Below are 19,148 nucleotides of genomic sequence, written 5' to 3' on the forward strand. Positions count from 1 at the left end.
GACATGCTCTCACTCAGGGGATTCAATCATCCTGCCTGGCCAGAATATATATATATATTTTTTTTTGCTAATTAGATGTACCTTTAAAGCCAAATATATAATCTGACCTGACAGCAATTCTATTGGGAAATTTTAGTTATCAGAGTTTAGTTTAAAAAAAAAAAAAAAACCTGATTAATTGCAAATTTATTTCCCAAGTTTTTCACGTACATCGCACTTCTTCATCATGGCCAGCAGATGTCAGCTCTGCACACTCATGTCACACTACATACATACAAAGCCCATATTTCGAATGATGCTAGGAAATGCATTAGTGGCTTGTTTTCATTTAGGTAAATGAGACACAATAGAAGAGGGTGACTATGTTTCCATTATGGAAGAGGAAGGAAAGGGCCAGGCCTTTGAAGACATCGTTTCAGAGAACTGGCTGGCAGATAGGCACAATTATAAAAGTCAGTCAGTGGAGTGTCCAAAACATCATTTAATTCCTTCGACAATCATCAGTCAATCAAAGTGGGACACAATGTTAGCATCCCTACCCCCCTGGCCTTTATGTAAATTCCCCTTCTGTATGTGAGAAACCAGGCGGAACTAAGGTGGGGGGGGTAAAGCCATTCTCCTGTCATCCCAGCTCACATTTTCCAGTAAAAGAAGCCACTCTGGTGCTGCACATGATGAAGGACAGAAGGAAGAGATCAGAGAAGCAGAAAGGAGCCAGATACAGCAGCTGTTAAACAGGCAACGGAGGAGCTGGGAGCTCAAAGGCCGGGGAGAGGCGTGTGACCTGGGATGGCCAGCAGGGGGCGCACTCATATTCCGAGCAGGTTTTCACACAAGGCCTTGTGATACCAGCAGCAAATGTGGGGGTTTGGAAACTGGGAAACTTGGAAGCTTGTAAACACGGACCTTACATAAATGGGAGCCATGGGACAGTATGCAAGGGAATGGGGCACACATATGCTAAAAGCCCCCCTAACTGTACCTCTTGAGGTGCTCCAGGAGTGTGAGGAAGGTAATAAGGTTGGGGTCAGGCAATGATCGCAGCAGGTGCATCATGCAGTTCTCCTTGGCGGCAGGGTCCGACAGCACTGTGGGGGTGGGGGTGAGATAATGGATTACTGGCTGCCCAGGTTAGCGACCCGCCCTCCCCCTCCAGTGAGCTCGCAGCTTACCAATGCCCTCCATGAAGGCTGGGTACAGGCGGTCTGTAAGCAGTGGCTCCGGAAGCTCCCGGAAGTACAGCTTCAGTGTCCCCGCGATGGCATTGATGTCCATGTCACTCAGCATCACTAAGATGTCTTTGGTATCTGGGGAGTTGACGGGGGAGGATTGACTCAGTATCTCAAGGAATTGTTCAGGAAAGCCCAGGGTTTAGAGGAGGGATCTGCATATTTCTCTAGGGTGAGAAGCAGTCATTCCCGTACCCACTAGGTCTCTCTCTTACTTGTATCGAAGGCTGCCTTTAGGGCCTGGATATCGGTGGCCACCCCGGAGATCCTATAGATGCCGACCTCGTCGATGCCCCGCTTCTCCACCTCCTCGATGCACTGGCGTACGATGTAAGGCACCTTGGAGCGCTCGCGTCTGAGGATCGACACAGACAATGTCATGCGATCCAGCAGGACACTGCTGACACGTCAGGTGGACAGAGGAATGAGAAGCTAATGAGCTGTCGAGGAATTACTTGGTCACCACGCTGATTTTGACACCGAACACTCCACTCTGCTTTTTGGACGGCGTCCTCTTCAAACTCAAGTCACGACTTGTGAACTTCATGGAGAACTCCACTTTGATCTGAAAGAAGCAGCCATTGATTGGTTATGATTTCCGAGGGTAGCGAGGACATATGAAGATGACTCCATTACTGCTTCCAGAAGGTTCCATGATATGATAATAATAACAGTAATTGTTACTTTATTGATTCCCGTGGGGGAATTCTTTTTATACCTCTATGCTCATGGACCCGCAGACGTGCCAAATCTGGGTTCAAACCTTCTGATCATAAGCACACAGGCTTAGCCCACTGAGCCACATGCTGCCCCCTAACTATGATACATAGTTTAGGTCAGGGGCTGGCAATCTCATCTTCATAGGGCCAGTGTGTATGCAGGTTTTGGGGATAACCTTTAGGTCAGCTGTTCAAACCCAGGTGTGAGGACTTTTCAGCCATTCAGTCCTCTAATTTGTAATATAATTAGTGAGTTACAGTAAAAACCCTCATACCCAACAACCCTTTCCTAAATGGGGTCTATTTGCAATCAATAGGTGCTCACAATTGCAGTACCACTCGTGTCCTTAGGGGGCCACTTACACCATTCATCTCGATGACGTCCATGTGCCAGTTCTTGGACTGTACAGTCTGTGGGTCCAGCTGGAAGACAAAGAAGCAGATTGACCATTTGTTTTAAGGACTTGTACCATTCATGTGTTTTTTGCATATTAGGTACCATTTTCACACAAAAAAAAATTCAAGTAATTCTTTGTAAAACATTTCCATTTGCCAGAAAGGTTCCCATGCAACTTCTGGAATGACTAAAACAGTCCTACAGGTCGACAGGGATCAAAACCCCATGAAAAAAAGACGCAGTATGTCCCTCATAAAACTCCCCCAATGTACATGAGCACTGGAACCAACAAACACACACTGACCAAACCCTCAAAGACTGACAGCACCTCCCAGGAGAAGCATGTTTAACTAAACTCCAACCCCCCCACATCAAGTCAATTAAATATTGCTCAAGACCCAAGTTTCCTCTTCATGGAACAGACTTTGATTTTCACAGTACAGTCCCTCCCAGCATCTGAACAACAAATAAAACACAGTGCCACTCATGTTCTAAGAAATGCTAAACTTCTTTGTGGTTCAGAAATCAAACACTTAATCGTCATTCGCAGCTTCTGCCAAACTCGTCAAGCAGGTCGAGGTGATGCCACCTCCTGTAGCAGAGTGTGCTGCCCAGCATAAGCCCAAGTCAGGCTACACGTTCCAGCCCTGGGTTGCTGGGTTGACAAAATCTCCCATGTTTTCCAAAACTTCGGCACTCGGTGGAAATCAGAAAAGTCGTCAGAGAGCCGCCTGCCCTGTCACTGCACGCACCTGCCCAGCCAAAAACGGCTTCCCAGCCCGTCTGAATTATGCAGTCTTTTAACCTCGGCCAAGAGATCGCAGCCGCGTTCCACTTTGAGACTCTGAAATCTCCCGGGACATTTCCGCTTCGACGAAGATTCCATTTTCCACAGCCTTCTGGAAATTCCCAGACTGGCCCTCTATATTTAAGAATCCCTGGGAACTGAAGTTGACATTTTTTTTCCCTTGCTTATTAAATTTCTGGGACACTGAGAGCATTAACTGCCCCCCCATGCTAGTGCTCCAGAGCCCCATACCGTGGAGGGGGGGGGATCTGTGCCTCACAGCCCTGGCCCTGTGAGCTAATAAGGCAAGCAGATGACCCTTGGGGAGACACAGTCAAAAATCATCTGCTAACTGCACATTGGTACAGCACTGTATGCAATGTTTAGTCAATAGCCATAAGTCAGACTAAAGGACCATCATCTGGATTATTTTCTGCTGGTCAGTATTAACCTGAACACAAGAGAACATGTCGTTAAATACAAGACACACCAAACCATGTTGTTTTTGCGACAAAAGACAGGAATTCACGTAAACATCATCAGAAGTAGTAAACACAGGAGATAGAGCTCTGCACAGGCTACAGCAATCGAGCTAAAGTCTGCTTTGCTCTGGTTAGTCAAACACTTTCCCTGGGTTTTCATCTCTTTCTGGTGACATTTGTCCGCTGCCGACCTGATCCCCGCTTCTGTGTGATCTCGAAACACGGATTTGTGCTCGAACGACGTCACCACCATGTGTTCCCATGCACTCTGGATTTACTTACCACCCACCCCCCACTCAGCTCCTTTTTCTCATTATGAAACACCTAATCCATGCATGGGATCATGGCAACATACTCCAGGTTACTGCATAAGGATTCACTAAGCAAGGAACTTCACCGATGAACTGACTTCCAGCCAATGTACAATGACGGCAAACTGGAAGAACAACCATCCTGGCCGAGGATGACGGGAAGCATGATCCCGCACAGGGTCCAACATCATTCCAGTCCACAATTGTTCACAAAAGTAATGGCCTGCTTGTTTGTCATTTTAAATGACTTGCTTTGCTGTACCAAATTATCAGAGCAGCGGGGGATTTAAAACTAGCTTAGAGTAGCAGACTTACCACCACTGGCCCTTGGAGGCCTGAGCAAAGAACCTCCCAGATGTTGGCGTGACTCTGTGCTCAGAGTTCAAACTCAAACCGCTGCCCTATTCATCACCGTTATTAAAGACGAAGGAAGTCAAACAAGGCCATAGGCAGATGATCCCCTAACACAGCTCCAATTACCCAAACTCTCACCTGCAGTTAATCTCGGGGGGGTTGAGGGGGTGTGGGGGGGGGGGTCCTGCTCCTTTAGAATTTTTCAAGGAAGCTCACAGGAAACCTGCAAAGGGACCAGCTGGGGAATATCTTTAATGCAAAGCTGATCGACTTGTTATGCAGTTCAAAGTTACAGCGGCGAGGTGAGAGAAGGGAGCCAGCAAACAAATGAAGCCGCAGACAAAGGAGGATGACTGCACAAAATCGCCGGCAAGCCGGGAAAACATGGAGGCGTGCTGCCGCATCCCTGCATGTGGGACGCAGCTTAAATGAGATTAACTGCATGTGTGCTCAGTGACAGGCTGGTCGCAGGACTAATCTCTAGACACAGCAGGAGACCCCAGCAGAGGAACATCACGAGTTGTGGGCGGCAAGCTCGTTCCCGGAAAGCGATGGAGGCTGACGGTGATGGTTCGGAGCGAAGTGAATGGGTCACATTCTCTGAGACAGAGGGGCTTTGGAGGGGCAGGCGATGGGAACCAGATGAAGCCCTGCTGGGGGCCTCCTTGCTGAGTGCTGGCGGCAGTACTGGTACGAGAGTGGTGGCCCGCTTGGGCCGTTTCCCTGGGAGGGGGGCCCAGAGCAGATTCAATTCTGCCAGGTCAGCTATAATAAGCACCCTGCGGCACCCTGCGGGGGGGGGGGGCGGGTACTGCCTGAGATTTAAGTGGGGCATCAGTAAACCAGGTCTCATACAAGCACAGGAATAACGACAAACACTGCAGCTACCCCTTTATTTAAGTGGTTATGTTTGAGACAAAGGAAAAACAAAATCCCAGAGGCTTTTTAACTAAAGTGGAATAAAGGAAAGAGCACAAAAACAGGGGCAATAACCAAATCTGGTGAGAAAGAAAGGTGCCACAATTTAACTGGCCCGACACTGAGGTGTGGCCTCTCATCTCCGACATTCAGAAAGAGCCAGAAGGGGTGCGGGGAGCTTCAGAGCTGCATCAGCACTAGGCAGGCCGGCTGGGAGATGCACAGCAGAGAGTGGAAGCAGGACCACATCCCTGGCAGGACCGCAGTGTCCGCACATGTAGTCTCACAAGAGCAGTGCAGGCTAACTGCCCCTCTGGGTCCTGTGTCAGGGCTCACTGCACAGCTCCCCGCGGTCACACCTGACAGTATGGATGTGCACGCATTACAGCAAGCGTGCATTATTTTCTGAGGTGTGGAAATAAACAGACATTCAAAGCGTTCGCTGAGTGAAGGCCTCATTTTTCTGGCACTGAATCAGGCACATGTCCTCAAATCCCAGTGAGTTACCCAGTGAAACGTAGGTTAAAGAGCACCCCCTATTCCCCCACAGCACAATGAGATACATCTGTCACAAGTTAATCAGAGATTAACATTCAGGCATACCCCATCGAAGACTACTAGCCAAATCCCAAACTGCTGCCATACGTTAAATTATTTCCAAATACTTTATCTCCTTCTCACAGGTCTTTGTTTTTAGTTTTCATCCGTCTTGTTTCATTACCATTAAGCAGCTTAGCAGATCTTAATTTATGGAGTGTTTATGTGTGTTAAAAGATTGAATGAGCTTTGACCCTGACACCGCCACTTTGACAGGAAGTGTCATTCTTTCGACCAGACGAGGTGCTTGGATCACAAGGCCATTGAGAGGCCTTACTGCTCACTGAGACACAGAACACGGATACAAAGTGTTTTCGCTGAAATCTGTTGCATCTCCATACTGGGTGTTCTGTATGCCAATGGTCCACTCCGACAGGCAGGTGGGCAGTGGTTATCGGCACTCCAGGGTGAGTGCAAGACCGCAGCCCCTGGAATGCTCTACTCTAACTTTCAGGGCCGTATAGAGATTACATGGAGTTTCTGCTTCAGCAAAGAGAGAAAGTAATTGCCGTGCTTACCAACATGCCACAAATTCTGCCATTTCACCCCATTGGAACTTTCTGAAACAAGCCCTTTAACATCATGAGTCTGATTTAAAGGTCTGAGGTCGATTTCTTGGCCTCTGGGTCTGCTTTCCCTGCAGCATGACCTGGCTGGAACCTTAACTGCAGGCGACCTTTGAAGGGGAAATACCACCCCGATAACCAGGTCTGTATGGGAACAAGAGCCGGATGTTTTTCCTCATAAAATTAGGCTTGACAGAGATGTCCTTCACAGCTGGTCTGAGATGCACTTTTCAATAGAAGTGCTACAAAAACACAGACAATTACTTTCTGGTGAGCAAGATCACACAGAGACCAGGCAAATACCATACAGACCGCAGAGAGTCCATGCACAGGACATGGAAAGATCACACAGAGACTATGCAGAAACTACACAGGGACTAGGCACAGACCACACAGAGACCATGTAGAGATTGCGTATGGACTATGCAGAGACCATGCACAGACTACTCAGAGAGTGCATAGGCCATGCAGAGATCACTTGGAGACCACAGAGATGGCATAAAGACCACACACAGACCACGTAGAAACCCCTCAGAGACTGTGCAGAAACCATGCAGAGACCATGCACAGATCACTCAGATAAGGTGCAAAGACCACCCAGAGACCGCACACAGACTGCACAGAGATCACTCACGAGACCATACAAAAATTACTCAGAGACCATACAGAGACCAAGCACAGGCCATGGAGAGACCAGTCAGAGACCATACAAAGACCACGCACAAACTGCACAGAGAACACTCAGAGACCGGGCATAGACTACCAGCATATTAGATGATGATGGACAGAACATGCTGTCCATGATGTTATTCAAATTCCCAGAACTACACAAGTTACGAGGGAAAATCCCCCAGCGAATGAAAGCCACCTGCTGTGTAAAAGTTAGCAAACCCTGACCTTAAGGAGTGGTGCCAAGCCGCAGGTTTAATGAGAGAAAACCATCCATGGTTGGCACAGAAACTGCCCCCCCCCACACACAATTTCCTGATGCTAACTGGATCTAGAGCTTGTTTATTCTGTGCTATGGCATGAGCATTGAGCCATACATGGTGTCCACATGTAACATGTGTTTGACCCTCCCCAGCATAAACCCCTTCCCCAACAAAGGCACAGCCTCAGCCCCAGCCTGCCCCCACTGCAGCATGACACACGTATGCCAAGCACAGAATCTGCCATAGCAGGACACTAAAACTCACTGCGTAGTAGTAGTAATTAGAAGAAGAGCAGCAGTGAGCAACGCTACATTAACTTGTTTCTGTAATTAGCACAGGGCTGGGTCTCCCAAACACTCCTCCACAATAAACATCCACACATACGATTCAGAGTTTAATATAGCTGCCTGTGGAGATGCAGAATCATTCATAACCAGCAAGTCAAAGCTCTTTAGTCATCTCTATGTGGACCGCCTTTGACAATCGACATTTACACGTATGTGCTCAGAGCCCTGGTATTAAACAACAGGGCAGAAAGAGGCCAACATTGCTTGTTGTGCAGCTCCTGCAGATCCAGAGACTGGCCTGTTTTCCCCAGAGCCTCAGTCTGTCAATCCCATTCCTCCTACAGAAGCCTGATTTAGCGGCCATGACCCTGGTTTGGTGGAAACAACATGCTGGATGAATTCAGCACCTGGATTAAGTGTTGCTCAGAGGCCTTGTGTTGGTACAGCTATTAAAACACAGAGTCACATCATCACATCAGTGACTAAAGAAGCAGCACCAATGTGGAGCCGAGGGCCCAGGACCCCTCTTTCAATGTTGCCCCCATTCTTAGGTCTCACGTTACAGCTGGTGCCGGATGAGCTGTGCCCCTCCCCGGTCGAGGACATAAACACAGCATGCCGTCTGCCTGCCCCACACTCATGGGTCAAGCAAAGGTCATTAGACCCCCAACTCTCTGTCCATGAAACATGCACGGGTTCAGGCGCTCGCAAGTGGCACTAATTTATGTCATTAGCCTGGAACGTTCCAGCAAAATCAGGACACTCAGCAGTAAATGATGTCCCCGACAAGCCATGCATGGGCTGATTCCATCAGCTTGCGTCAGAAGGGAAAAGAGCGTCAGCAATTGGTGACTCAGCCCTGAGGTCCCCTGAGGCAGGGCTTAGGGGAGCAGAGTGTTTGCTGAAACATCCCCAAAGTAACAGGGCAACCCTCCTCCATGCTTCTGTAAGGAAGCCCCAGTTTACGCAGGTTTGGAGATATTACCTTCCTGTAACATCACACGTCAGGGTGATGTGACAGACTAAAATGCCCCCCAGCCCCCCCATCAAGTCGGCTTCCGACACACATGCTAGCCTCCTATTAGTACTCCCTCTGGCTCCCCCCACTGGTAGTGGCGGCGGTGGCGGCGGGCGGACCTTCTGCCGGAGGAGCTTGCTGCGCACGCGGCCCCACAGCTTGGCCCCGGTGTTGGGGGGCCGCTTGCTGGGGGGGTGGTCCAGGCCAGTCTCCACGCAGCAGCGCTCCAGGCGCTCACACACCGAGCTCAGGCTGCAGTCAGACACCAGCACCTCCGTCATCCTTCCGAGGGGTCCAGAGGGCCGACTGGGGGCGGGGATGTTAAAGACCCGCACCCCCGGGAGGGGGGGGGGCAAGTAAGATAGAAGTGGTAGGGTGGCCCAAAACTCCCCTAAATCTTTTCCCGGAGCTCAAAGATCCAGCGTTTGTCGTGTGGATGAAAACCACGAAGCACAATGCAAGTTGAATTCCAAAAAAAAGGAGAAGTAAAGGAGGAGAGGATGGCAGAGGCACCCCTGTGTGGCCTCTACATCCGCCGAGTCACAGCAGGGAGGGCAGGGAGGCTCCGGGAGAGAGACCGGCAGCATAGAAGGAGCATTTATTCCGTGACCGAAGTGTGTGGAGACTCCACTGGCTGAGAGAAGAAACCCAAGGCTGGATCCCTCAGCGTCTCCGACTCATTCTACAGTGAACTGCCAGCCTCTGCAGCGTCCTCAGCTGAATGCCAGGAACATGAGCGGCACGGAGGGAGGGAGGAGAAAAGGAGGGAGGTGTGTGGAAGTGAGAGAGACAGATGAGAGAGGTATGTGTGCGTGAGTAAGAGAGGGAGCAGGGGGTTGCTGTCGTCAGCCCCAAGGCCCCATGAGTCTGCAGATGTGAGCAGAGAGAGAGAGGAGAGAAAGAGAGAGAGAGAGAGAGAGAGAGGGGGAGAGAGAGAGAGAGTGGGAGAGAAAGAGCAAGAGAGAGATCCTCCAGTCCCCAATGGCAAACTCTCAGCACAGTCTGTTCCCAGAACCAGCTGCTGAACGAGGGAGTGGGGAGTAGAGGGAGAGAGGGGGGAGAGTGAGAGAAAGAGAGAGCAAGACAGAGAGCGAGGGAGGGGGAAACACTCTGATGCGACCTCAACGGTACCATTCCAGCTGGCAGGAGATAAGAGAAATCCACCCTACCCCCCCTAGCCCCACAGCACATGAAAGCCATTGCGTTCCGTCATCAGAGGGGGTCCCCAACGCCACCACAACAGCCCACGTTCACCCCCTACACCCCGGGAGCTCCCTTGAGGTGATTGAGCAGAGCGACACACCTCTCAGCAATGTTGGGAGACATTGCAGGCTAGACATGAAGATGTTCTAGTGGTAAGGGGGCTAGGACACATGGGAGGTGCTCTTCTAAAAGCTATAAATATGAGATGATCTGAAACACCAACAAAAGATAGGGGATTGTTTTTTCACGTTTATAGTGAATAAGGCCCTTTGTTTACTGCCACGTGATAAACATACACCATGTTCAGGCATGTGTACGAGGTGTTCCCTAGAGGGAGGGCAGCACATCCTGTGAGGTACGAAGTGCTCCCTGTAGAGGTCAGCACTTCCTGTGTGCTATGAAGTGCTCCCTAGAGAAAGGTCAGCACTTCCTGTGAGCTAGGAGGTGTTCCCTGGAGGGAGGTCAGCACTTCCTGTGAGATACAAGGTACCCCCCAGAGGGAGGTCAGCACTTCCTGTGAGGTACAAGGTACTCCCTAGAGGGAGGTCAGCACTTCCTATGATCTACGTGGTGCTCCCTGTACAGGTCAGCACATTGTGTGAGCTACGAAGTGCTCCCTAGAGGGAGGTCAGCACTTCCTGTGAGCTCCTATGTGCTCCCTGGAGGGAGGTCAGCACTTCCTGTGAGTTACAAAGTGTTCCCTGGATGGAGGTCAGCACTTCCTGTGAGTTACAAAGTGTTCCCTGGATGGAGGTCAGCACTTCCTGTGAGGTACAAGGTACTCCCTAGAGAGAGGTCAGCACTTCCTGTGAGCTATGAGTTGCTCCCTAGAGGGAGATCAGCACTTCCTGTGAGCTACGAAGGCCCTATGAAGAGTCAAACTGGACAACATGTGTGTTACTCCCTAGCACTTGTTCATACACATAGAAAGACCAAATCATGGCAGGAGTAGCTACAAGACAGACGCATGGGGGGGTCTCTTCTAAATATACCAAAGCCACCCAGAGCAAATGAGCCTTTGTTTGAGAGGTGTTTGGGGAGGCCTATAGCCATGACAGAGCATGGCAACTGTCACATAAATCCTGCCAGGTTCTATAATCTGAATGTACATGATTTAATCAACAAAATCCAAGCTCGGGATACAGATACCCACATTGCAGCCAATCTGCAAATATATAATATACTTTCTGGGTTAAATCACTGCAGGGGTGCTGGCTTTATCCCCTTTCTGTAGATACCAGCTATAATATTCACCAGTATATTAAGGATTATTTCCATCTCTGTTCTAAGGTTAGCAGTGCCATGAACTCGGCCTAACCCTTTGTCTCTCAAGCAGAGTCAGGAGTCGCGCACTTTGGAGAGGAATCTCACAAATTCACTGATCTCGGCTTTGGGGTAACGGTGCTCCATCACCATGGAGACGTCGTTTGGAGTACCACCGATGCTCCAAGAGAACATACTTCAAGCTACAGCTCATCACTCAGATTTACACAGCTAACATAATATGATGCAATATCTACCTGAGCACTGGCAACGATTTCAAGCCTGATACAGTGTATTCATCTTCTGGATTTTCAGAGCAGAGATGTTACTGTACAGATTTACTTTATTCAGGTCTCCAATAGTAGAAAAACCCAGAACCTTGTTTTCAAAGTCTTTGTTCTACAGAACTTCAGGAGGATTTCAGGAGATTCTGGCCTCATCGCACCCATGAAACACGGACTGGCTCAAGCTCGATGGTGAATAATGTGGTGCAAAATGCCCCTGTTTGCCTCAACCTGCCCTCAAAATCAAAAGCATGTGGTGGTGATCACCACACATTGGGTCACATCTGCAAAGACCTACGACCCAGGCATGGGGGAGATTCAATGACATACTTCTTGCTCTCTTTCGGGCCATCTGCCTTGGCGCTCAGCTCAGTCCAAGGTTGCCTCGTCTGGATGAAAGTGGCCGCTTCCACAAATCGGAGCATTTTAACAGATAAACATCCTGACAGAGAATGTGGACTAAAACCAAAGAAAACAGGACATGTACAGGACATAGGGAGAATCTCATGAGGATGGTCAATGTACGGGACATATGGAAAATCACGCAAGGCTGGTTAATGTCCTCGACATAGGGGGAATCACACAAGGGCGGCTATTATACGGGACACATGGAGAATCACGCAAGGGCGGTTAAGGTACAAGACATAGGGAGAATCACGCGAGGGAGGTTAAGGTACAAGACATAGGGAGAATCACGCGAGGGAGGTTAAGGTACAAGACATATGGAGAAGCACGCGAGGGTGGTTAAGGTACGACACAAAGGGAGAATCGCAAGAGCATGCTAAGAGGGCGTTGCAGTGCCATCATCTGTGTATGTGCATTGCAATGATGACTCTCCAGATAATCAGTGGTTATTCTTGGCCTTGCGTTTACGTAATTAGGTTACTCATTGGAGCGTTTCGGTGAAATGGCCACTTGCTGTAATAAACCTACATAGTAACTATGGTGACCAGTTTCTTCCTGTTGCTCTCATTTGGGAAATCGTGTTACCTCCAATGTGAGATTAACAACCAGGCCAGCTTTCAGTTGTTTGGCACCACTTCAGACCAACTCATGTTAAAATAATAATCATTACAAAATAACAAAAACTCAATAAACAGTAACCAAACAGCCAGGACAGAAACCTCACAGATTCTTGAGTAAGATAACAGGAGGTTCTCCAGATCAGTGCGGAAAATTCTGCAGAGGTATTCAACAGTTTCCTCCAACAAACTTCTGAAACGGAGCTTTGCTGTATTAAATCATTCAATAAAAAAAATTTGCATGGCTAGACCACGGCACCTACAGAATCACAGCTCAATCTACAGCTCAAGGGTGAAGCTGCATCCAGTCTCGGGGCTCCTTACACTCATGGGAAGAATAAAGAGGTTACAAGCATGCTTTCTCCACAGCGGGAATGAATGAAAGGGGGACATTTGCTATATTGATGATCTTGAATTAGGTCACAGTCAGCAGAGTTTGTATTGTTTGTACTTCAGGAGCATTTATAAAGCATACAAACCAACTTCTGGGGCTATTATCCTTTAATCTTCTTGGGTAAACATCTACGAATAGTCAGAGTGGTCAATTTCAGAGCGAACTAAAACAAAATCTAACACCACATTTCTGCTGTGACCCCAATATGTTTACATTTACACACGCGCACACATACACTTGTGTTTGTTACAGACCAGGATAATTCAACTGCAGCCTGCAGAGCACAAACAAACAAATGAGCTATATGTTACACTGCTCTCTTCTGTCACAAATGAGGAACCTTAAAAAGAGCAGAATCCGGGCATCATTTCCCCATCAGCATAGAGCAGCTAACATCCAGATTGTGAATTAGCTCCTAATGGACTCCGTATGTTGGAGACTTACCATGCCGTTTGTTTCTCAATCAAGAGATCAATCCAGTAAAAATACAACTGACAACTTTGTTTGTGTAAACACTGCAAACCTGAAAAATTATTGTTGCAACAATGCTTTCCCACCAGAACCTGAAAACATACAAACATGCAACACGCATGAAGAAATGAATACTGATTCGCATCCAAACAGTGAACATGGAATAAACTATGGAACACAAAAGGGGTGGATTTCAATCTGGTCTGAAGACAGCTTCTCCAGATAAACTCATTGGCTAACAGTGCTTTGACCCAATGACCAAAGGAACCAAGACAATACATACAAGATATAATATGGCCAGTCATCCAACAATCATGGGTTCAGATCCCATTCATGGTAAATGCTTCCATCTCAAAGTGACAGGATTGACTTCCTTTGCATTTTCTCTGTTTCTATGTACCTCTGATTCCTGCCTCTTCAGACAGCTCCATACCTGATCTTAACATGCCTGATAGATGACCACACCAATGAGTGACTGAACACCACCCCCCCTTCCACCACAACCCTAACGACTTCTCCTCACAACCCACCTAAAGCCACACTACCAGGCAAACATCTGTTTGTAATCGTGGCTGATCCACCAGGTGGACAGAGCTCCAAGCAGCTGAATGTATCTTAGTAGGAGAGCGATCCGGGGCAGGAGGACAGCTGCTGGAGCTTTCTGTCAGCACGTCTGGCTGACCTCTGACCTCCTCTAGGTATTGATTTGTGCAAATATTGCCCGGGATTGAATGCTGCCTTATCAGCACGAATGATGACGCATGCTCCTGACAGCTCATGATATCTTACCTAACTCCACGTACGGCTGAGCATCACTCAGCCTGCAGCAGGCTGCTCCAAATCATACTATGGATCTTCTTTTTTCTCAAAATCACATGCTAAGCTTGCTAGCAAATCCCTTCCATCTGTGATGGAATTTGCGCTGAGTGAACATTCTTTTACGGCAAGGTTTCTTCCGGGTGGTGATGCATGTAGGAGGCCTGAAACGCACTAAGCCCACCGCTTACACTCCTCTAGAGGACGCGGTTTACTCTGTCCGGTATGCATGAGTCACCACACAAACAGTTTGCAGAGCCTACAATTTCCAAGCTGGTGAGCTCATCTCTCTTGTCCACTGGATGCCCTCAAAGCAGCATCCAGGTGCCCAGACTCCTCTCCACCACGCCCCATCTCTCCCGCTCTGAGGGGTTGGTCAGGATTAGTTCATGCTGGCTGGCACAGGTTACCCAGCTGTGCATTGCCAACATCAGTCTGGCATGGGGTCGGGGGGGGGTGGGGTGGGGTGCAATTTGTGGAATGCTTTGGGGAGGAGGGGGGGGTCTGGAATGTTCTGAAATCATATTCCTCCCCATTCCATAAAATGACTTTCCCACCAAGTAAGCTATCTGGAACTTTCCCATAGCACTCCAGTGGACATGATACCGTCTTCAGTCAGCAATAGCCACGTTACGCCTGTTTGTGTTATGCAATGCTCATAAATCCTGAACAAGGGAGCCCCTTACTCCCCACGGCTGCTAAGCCTGTCTTACTAATTTGTTAAAATACATACCAACAGTACAAGCTTGTTATGCAATTTTGTTGCGCGGAACATTTTACCACCAATGGGCATAAAAATTCTTTGAGGCTACAAAAAATTAAATGGAAAAAATCAGAACAAGAATTAGCTAAAAATATTTAAATGAAGAACATCTATCACCACAGCCAGTCAGTCTCCATCGATCAACAGCATTCCATTAACTCCTAATTTCAAAAACAATTATGCTGCAAGTGATACATTACCTGATGAGGCATATTTAAAAAAATAGCTGCTTAGACGAAGATGGATGGATGACGGGCATGTTATGAAAGATGGGATGCCCCGCCCTCAGTGGAGGCCACACCCCCTGGTCCCACCCACTGCCAGGCCAACATCCAGCTAACCTCACAACATGCCAGTTCTAAGGGCTTCGAAACGGGAACCAGAGCTGAGGCAGCTCTTGGCTGTCCCCAGAAGATCTGCTTGAACCATTGGCCAGGTTTAACTGCTGGATGTCCTAATGCAGTCTGAAAGCACGGAGCACACTACAACCAGTTCTCCTTGCAGCCCAGGACTCACCATGGTGACCGAAAATAAACATCCTTGCAGTAAAAGTCAGATATTTATCACTGTAAGTGACGGGGCCCCACATGTCTTCTTGCATGTTATAACGATAGACTGTTGGGTGGTTAATAACCACAGCTACACATTAGCAAAGCAAAAGCTCACGTCTCTGTGATCCTTTGTAGATGATTTTTCTCCCTAAGCAGCATTTCAGACTCAAGTCAACTGAATAAGTTACCAGAAAACTTGCTGCATGAGACAGGACACAGAGTGGCTGAATTTATCACTGAATTTCCTTTATGCATTTGTCTAAATACAGTATCCTTTGCTGTGTTTTTCTCCGCTAATCGAAATTTCTCCCCACAGGGATCAAGAAAGTTCCATTTCGTCTTGCCTTATCTGAATAAGGCAGGTGCATTTGTCTGTGTGTGTGTGTGTGTGTGTGTGTGTGTGTGTGTGTGTGTGTGTGTGTGTGGACAGGGAGCGATTCTGCCCACACAGCATCTGAATCTGAGTGCAGCACAGCATACTGTAGCTTACCGGCGGGGAATGTGGCAGGAAACTGTGCAGCCAGTGGGCACCTGAGTGCTTGGGGCCTGCCTCCCCCAAGTCACATGGCCCCACGGTAGCCAGTCACTCTGGCAAAGTAGCTGTGCTGCTTTAGGATCAGATATCACTGCCTGCGTGTGCCATTCATTCGTTTTCGGAGCCTCGGGGGTGCCTCAGTGCCATCGTCGGGGATTAACGGGTGCAAACCGTGACCCATTTACACAGGCAGACTTTTATTCATTTCTGTTAAGTGCCTGTTCCATCCAGACCTGCTGTGTACCGGTTAAATGGTCAGGGAAGATGGATGAGGGTTGAATACCTTGCTCAAGGGTACAACACCTGGGACTCGTTCAGTGTGCAAGACAATGCTCCTAACCCGCCCTACAATACTTACATGTGAAGCGCTTATAAATTATTAACATACACTCTGCTCAGTGTGAAACCACAAGGGGGGGGGGCTTGTTAAATTATTCACGGTGTAACAGCAGGCTCCCTGTGCTCTTTTGTTCTTCAGGCCACAGGAAGCATATGGATGCGCCAGCGAGGGGGTGACGGATTGCGAGCCGTCAGGAGCGGCGCCGAGGAGGAAGGTGCAGGGCTCTGATGAAGACGCTCGGATCTGGACAGGAACGCTGGACAGGCGCTGCCACTGCCTGTGTGCCGGGACCCTGCTGTCTCACACACACTGCCATTTCCAGTTAGGAAAAGGCGACTCACATGCACAGAGGAGGTCAGAGGTCCAGACTTCATCTCTTGACTAATTTGTAACTCGCTACACTCCCGGGGTGTAACATCGCCTCCCCCCTGTGAATTTGTGTGTCTGACAGCAGTGGGCGATATCCCAGAATGCCTAGGTGCCAAGGGGAAGCATCTCGGCAGACCAGCACCGCATCCTCTCAGGTGAGAGATTCATTCTGCGATCAATAAATATCGCTGACAGACGGCAGAGCGACACGGCAGCCTCATAGCCCCCAGAGCTGCTTATTGCCTGAAACAGCTACAGAGATTAGCAAGGAGCCCGCCACTCAGAGAGCTACACGAACAGCCCAAGACGCATGAGGCTTTTCTGGGCCAAAGGAAAAGTTTCACTGACATTTTCTGATTTCTTAGCATTTAACGTGAGAAGCCTGACATGGCCCTGAGACCCCCCCCCCCCCCCCCCCCCCCGGCAATTGGCTTCCTGTTTCTAAGCAAGAAGCAGGGGGGGGGAGGGAAATGCTGATCTTATACACGATTTTTCCTGAGGGTACTTTTCTGAGGGGCAGGAGAAAACTGTGAAAGGGCAACGTTTTAAACATCTCCGCAGGCAACAAGACCAACTTGGAGGAAGAGGAAAGAAAACGAGAACAGGTTTCCTACACAGACACACCAGGAAGCCATAACAGCAGCAGAGTACAACCGACGAAAGGAGAAACACAGGCTACGGATACAGAGGGCAGTTCTGGGCTGTAACGACGTCGGCTTTAACCAGAAAACCGATGCGTGTCACAACTAAAATCAACTCACACAACGAAAGATGCTGGTTCATTTGAAACTCCTAGGTTTGTGTTTTATTAAGAGAGATGGTGCATGGTGGGATATCAGCCCAGCATGTATTTATAAGTGAGATCAGCCTCCACATCAACAGCAGAGCTCCAGCCAGGACAGCACACATTCTTATGCTCATTCACGAAATACGTATGTGGTGCCTGCCATCAGTGGGACGTGGGGACACGCCAATAGCAAGGGGTGGGTGTAAGCTCGTGGGACCTCTACCTTCACATGTAGAACATGTGTGAGGAGTGGCTTGGCCAGGCGGCTATGGACCCCCTCCCCCAAGAATGTGCTGGGGAGGGTGTATTGGCAGTCGGGGGCTCATCATCTGCGGTTGTACTGTCCACAGAGATTGGGGGGGGGGACGAACCTGTGTGTGTAAGCCCCCAATTGGCCGTCTCCATGTTTCCAAGCTCACAATCACTGTCGTGATCATTGTCTCATCCCTGACAAACATAAGAGGCCTAAGAGCTGTTTGTAACAGATTGATGCGAGGACACTTTGTCTTAGACAGCAGTGAGATTGATTTAAGCGCAGACAGTCACCGTGGTACGGCTGAGAGATGCGTGAGAATCATTACTAATGACATGTCACAGAAGTGAGATCGAATTCCCTGAGACAACCTCCCTCTAGAAGCATTAGAGCTTTGTCTAGTTATCTCCGCTGATCGATGTGTCCTGCTTGCACTTTTGGTTTGGACACTGCTGGCTGCTCCAGTGGCACCAGCAAGGGAGCCAAACATGGAATTAGTACCTCCCCCCCATCCTCGGAGAGCTGAAGAAGTGTCATGGCGATTTAGCAAACCTGTACTCCGGGAGGGAGGAGGTGACCATTTCATACTTCAGGTTGCTTGCGTGTTACGCAGCAGGTTTTGTTAAGCTTCACCTATTGCAAAAGAGGTGAAATAAAAGTGGGGGGGTTCCATGGGCCCCCCCCCCGTCATTGATCAGGTCTGGTTTTCATTTGCGAGGGGGTCTCTAATCAGGAGCTGCTGGGGGTGGTCTTGTAGCGGCACGTTGTTGTTCCCCGGCCAGCGTGTGTATTTTTATATCTCCATGTGCCGCTGCTCTGACTCTTTCAGGACCCCAGCCTGTTCTGGATCCAGTTTTTTCCCTATAGTGTGTGGCCAGGGGAAAAGCCTCATTTATCGACATCCAAGCCATGAAAGATGTGTCGAGAAGCAGTTTGGGTAACAAGCACCAAGATGGCCTGAGGCACGCCGGCCTGTGATGGGTTTCAGTCCCTTTGAACGAGACCCCAGCATGGAACTGTGCATTGAGCCTAATGGCCTATGGACCAGCACCATGCGCTTCCCACAGATGCTTCGGGATCAGTAAATAACCTTCACGGTGATCTCCAGAGGGGAGATTCAACTAGGTGTGCGGATTCAACCCAAACTCCACCTGAGGTCCAAATTATGGTCATCTGGACAGTGCCTCTCAGAGGAATAACGAGTGCATTGCGTCCTTATGGGATGTTACAGTGGTGGACTGCAGGCTAATATCACAGGCAGGGATTTAACAGAGCTCTGAGGAAAAGCAGGGCGGAACTTCCAAGAACAGGGCCAGATGGGGGTGATGAAGGGCTGGTGAAGAGAGGCCACAAGGCTGCCGTGTGGTGGGGGCGACATGGCGACTGGGGAAGGAAAGGCTAGGAGAGGCACGCTATGGCCCAAGAACCCAATAAACCCCCACCTGTCTCTGCTGATGAGCCCCACATGGTCACCCACTAATCACTTTCTGGACTGAAATG

General features: G+C 49.0%; 1 protein-coding gene across 5 annotated transcripts in view; it reads right to left on the minus strand.

The window, feature by feature from the left end:
- abr (ABR activator of RhoGEF and GTPase) overlaps positions 1–19,148 on the minus strand; it is a 114,382-nt gene that overhangs the window by 3,171 nt on the left and 92,063 nt on the right. For 4 of the 5 annotated variants that reach the window (XM_049016772.1, XM_049016773.1, XM_049016774.1 and 1 more), the window contains 5 exons: positions 2,312–2,371; positions 1,685–1,794; positions 1,445–1,584; positions 1,173–1,307; positions 983–1,088 (listed from right to left, as the gene is read on the minus strand). In XM_049016772.1, coding sequence (XP_048872729.1) covers positions 983–1,088; positions 1,173–1,307; positions 1,445–1,584; positions 1,685–1,794; positions 2,312–2,371 — 551 coding nt within the window. Of the gene's footprint in view, positions 1–982; positions 1,089–1,172; positions 1,308–1,444; positions 1,585–1,684; positions 1,795–2,311; positions 2,372–8,716; positions 9,529–19,148 lie in introns of those variants that run through there. The other variant, XM_049016776.1, reaches the window with a different exon arrangement.

Source organism: Brienomyrus brachyistius, chromosome 6, assembly GCF_023856365.1.
Source record: "Brienomyrus brachyistius isolate T26 chromosome 6, BBRACH_0.4, whole genome shotgun sequence".
In the NCBI taxonomy this organism is placed as follows: domain Eukaryota; kingdom Metazoa; phylum Chordata; class Actinopteri; order Osteoglossiformes; family Mormyridae; genus Brienomyrus; species Brienomyrus brachyistius.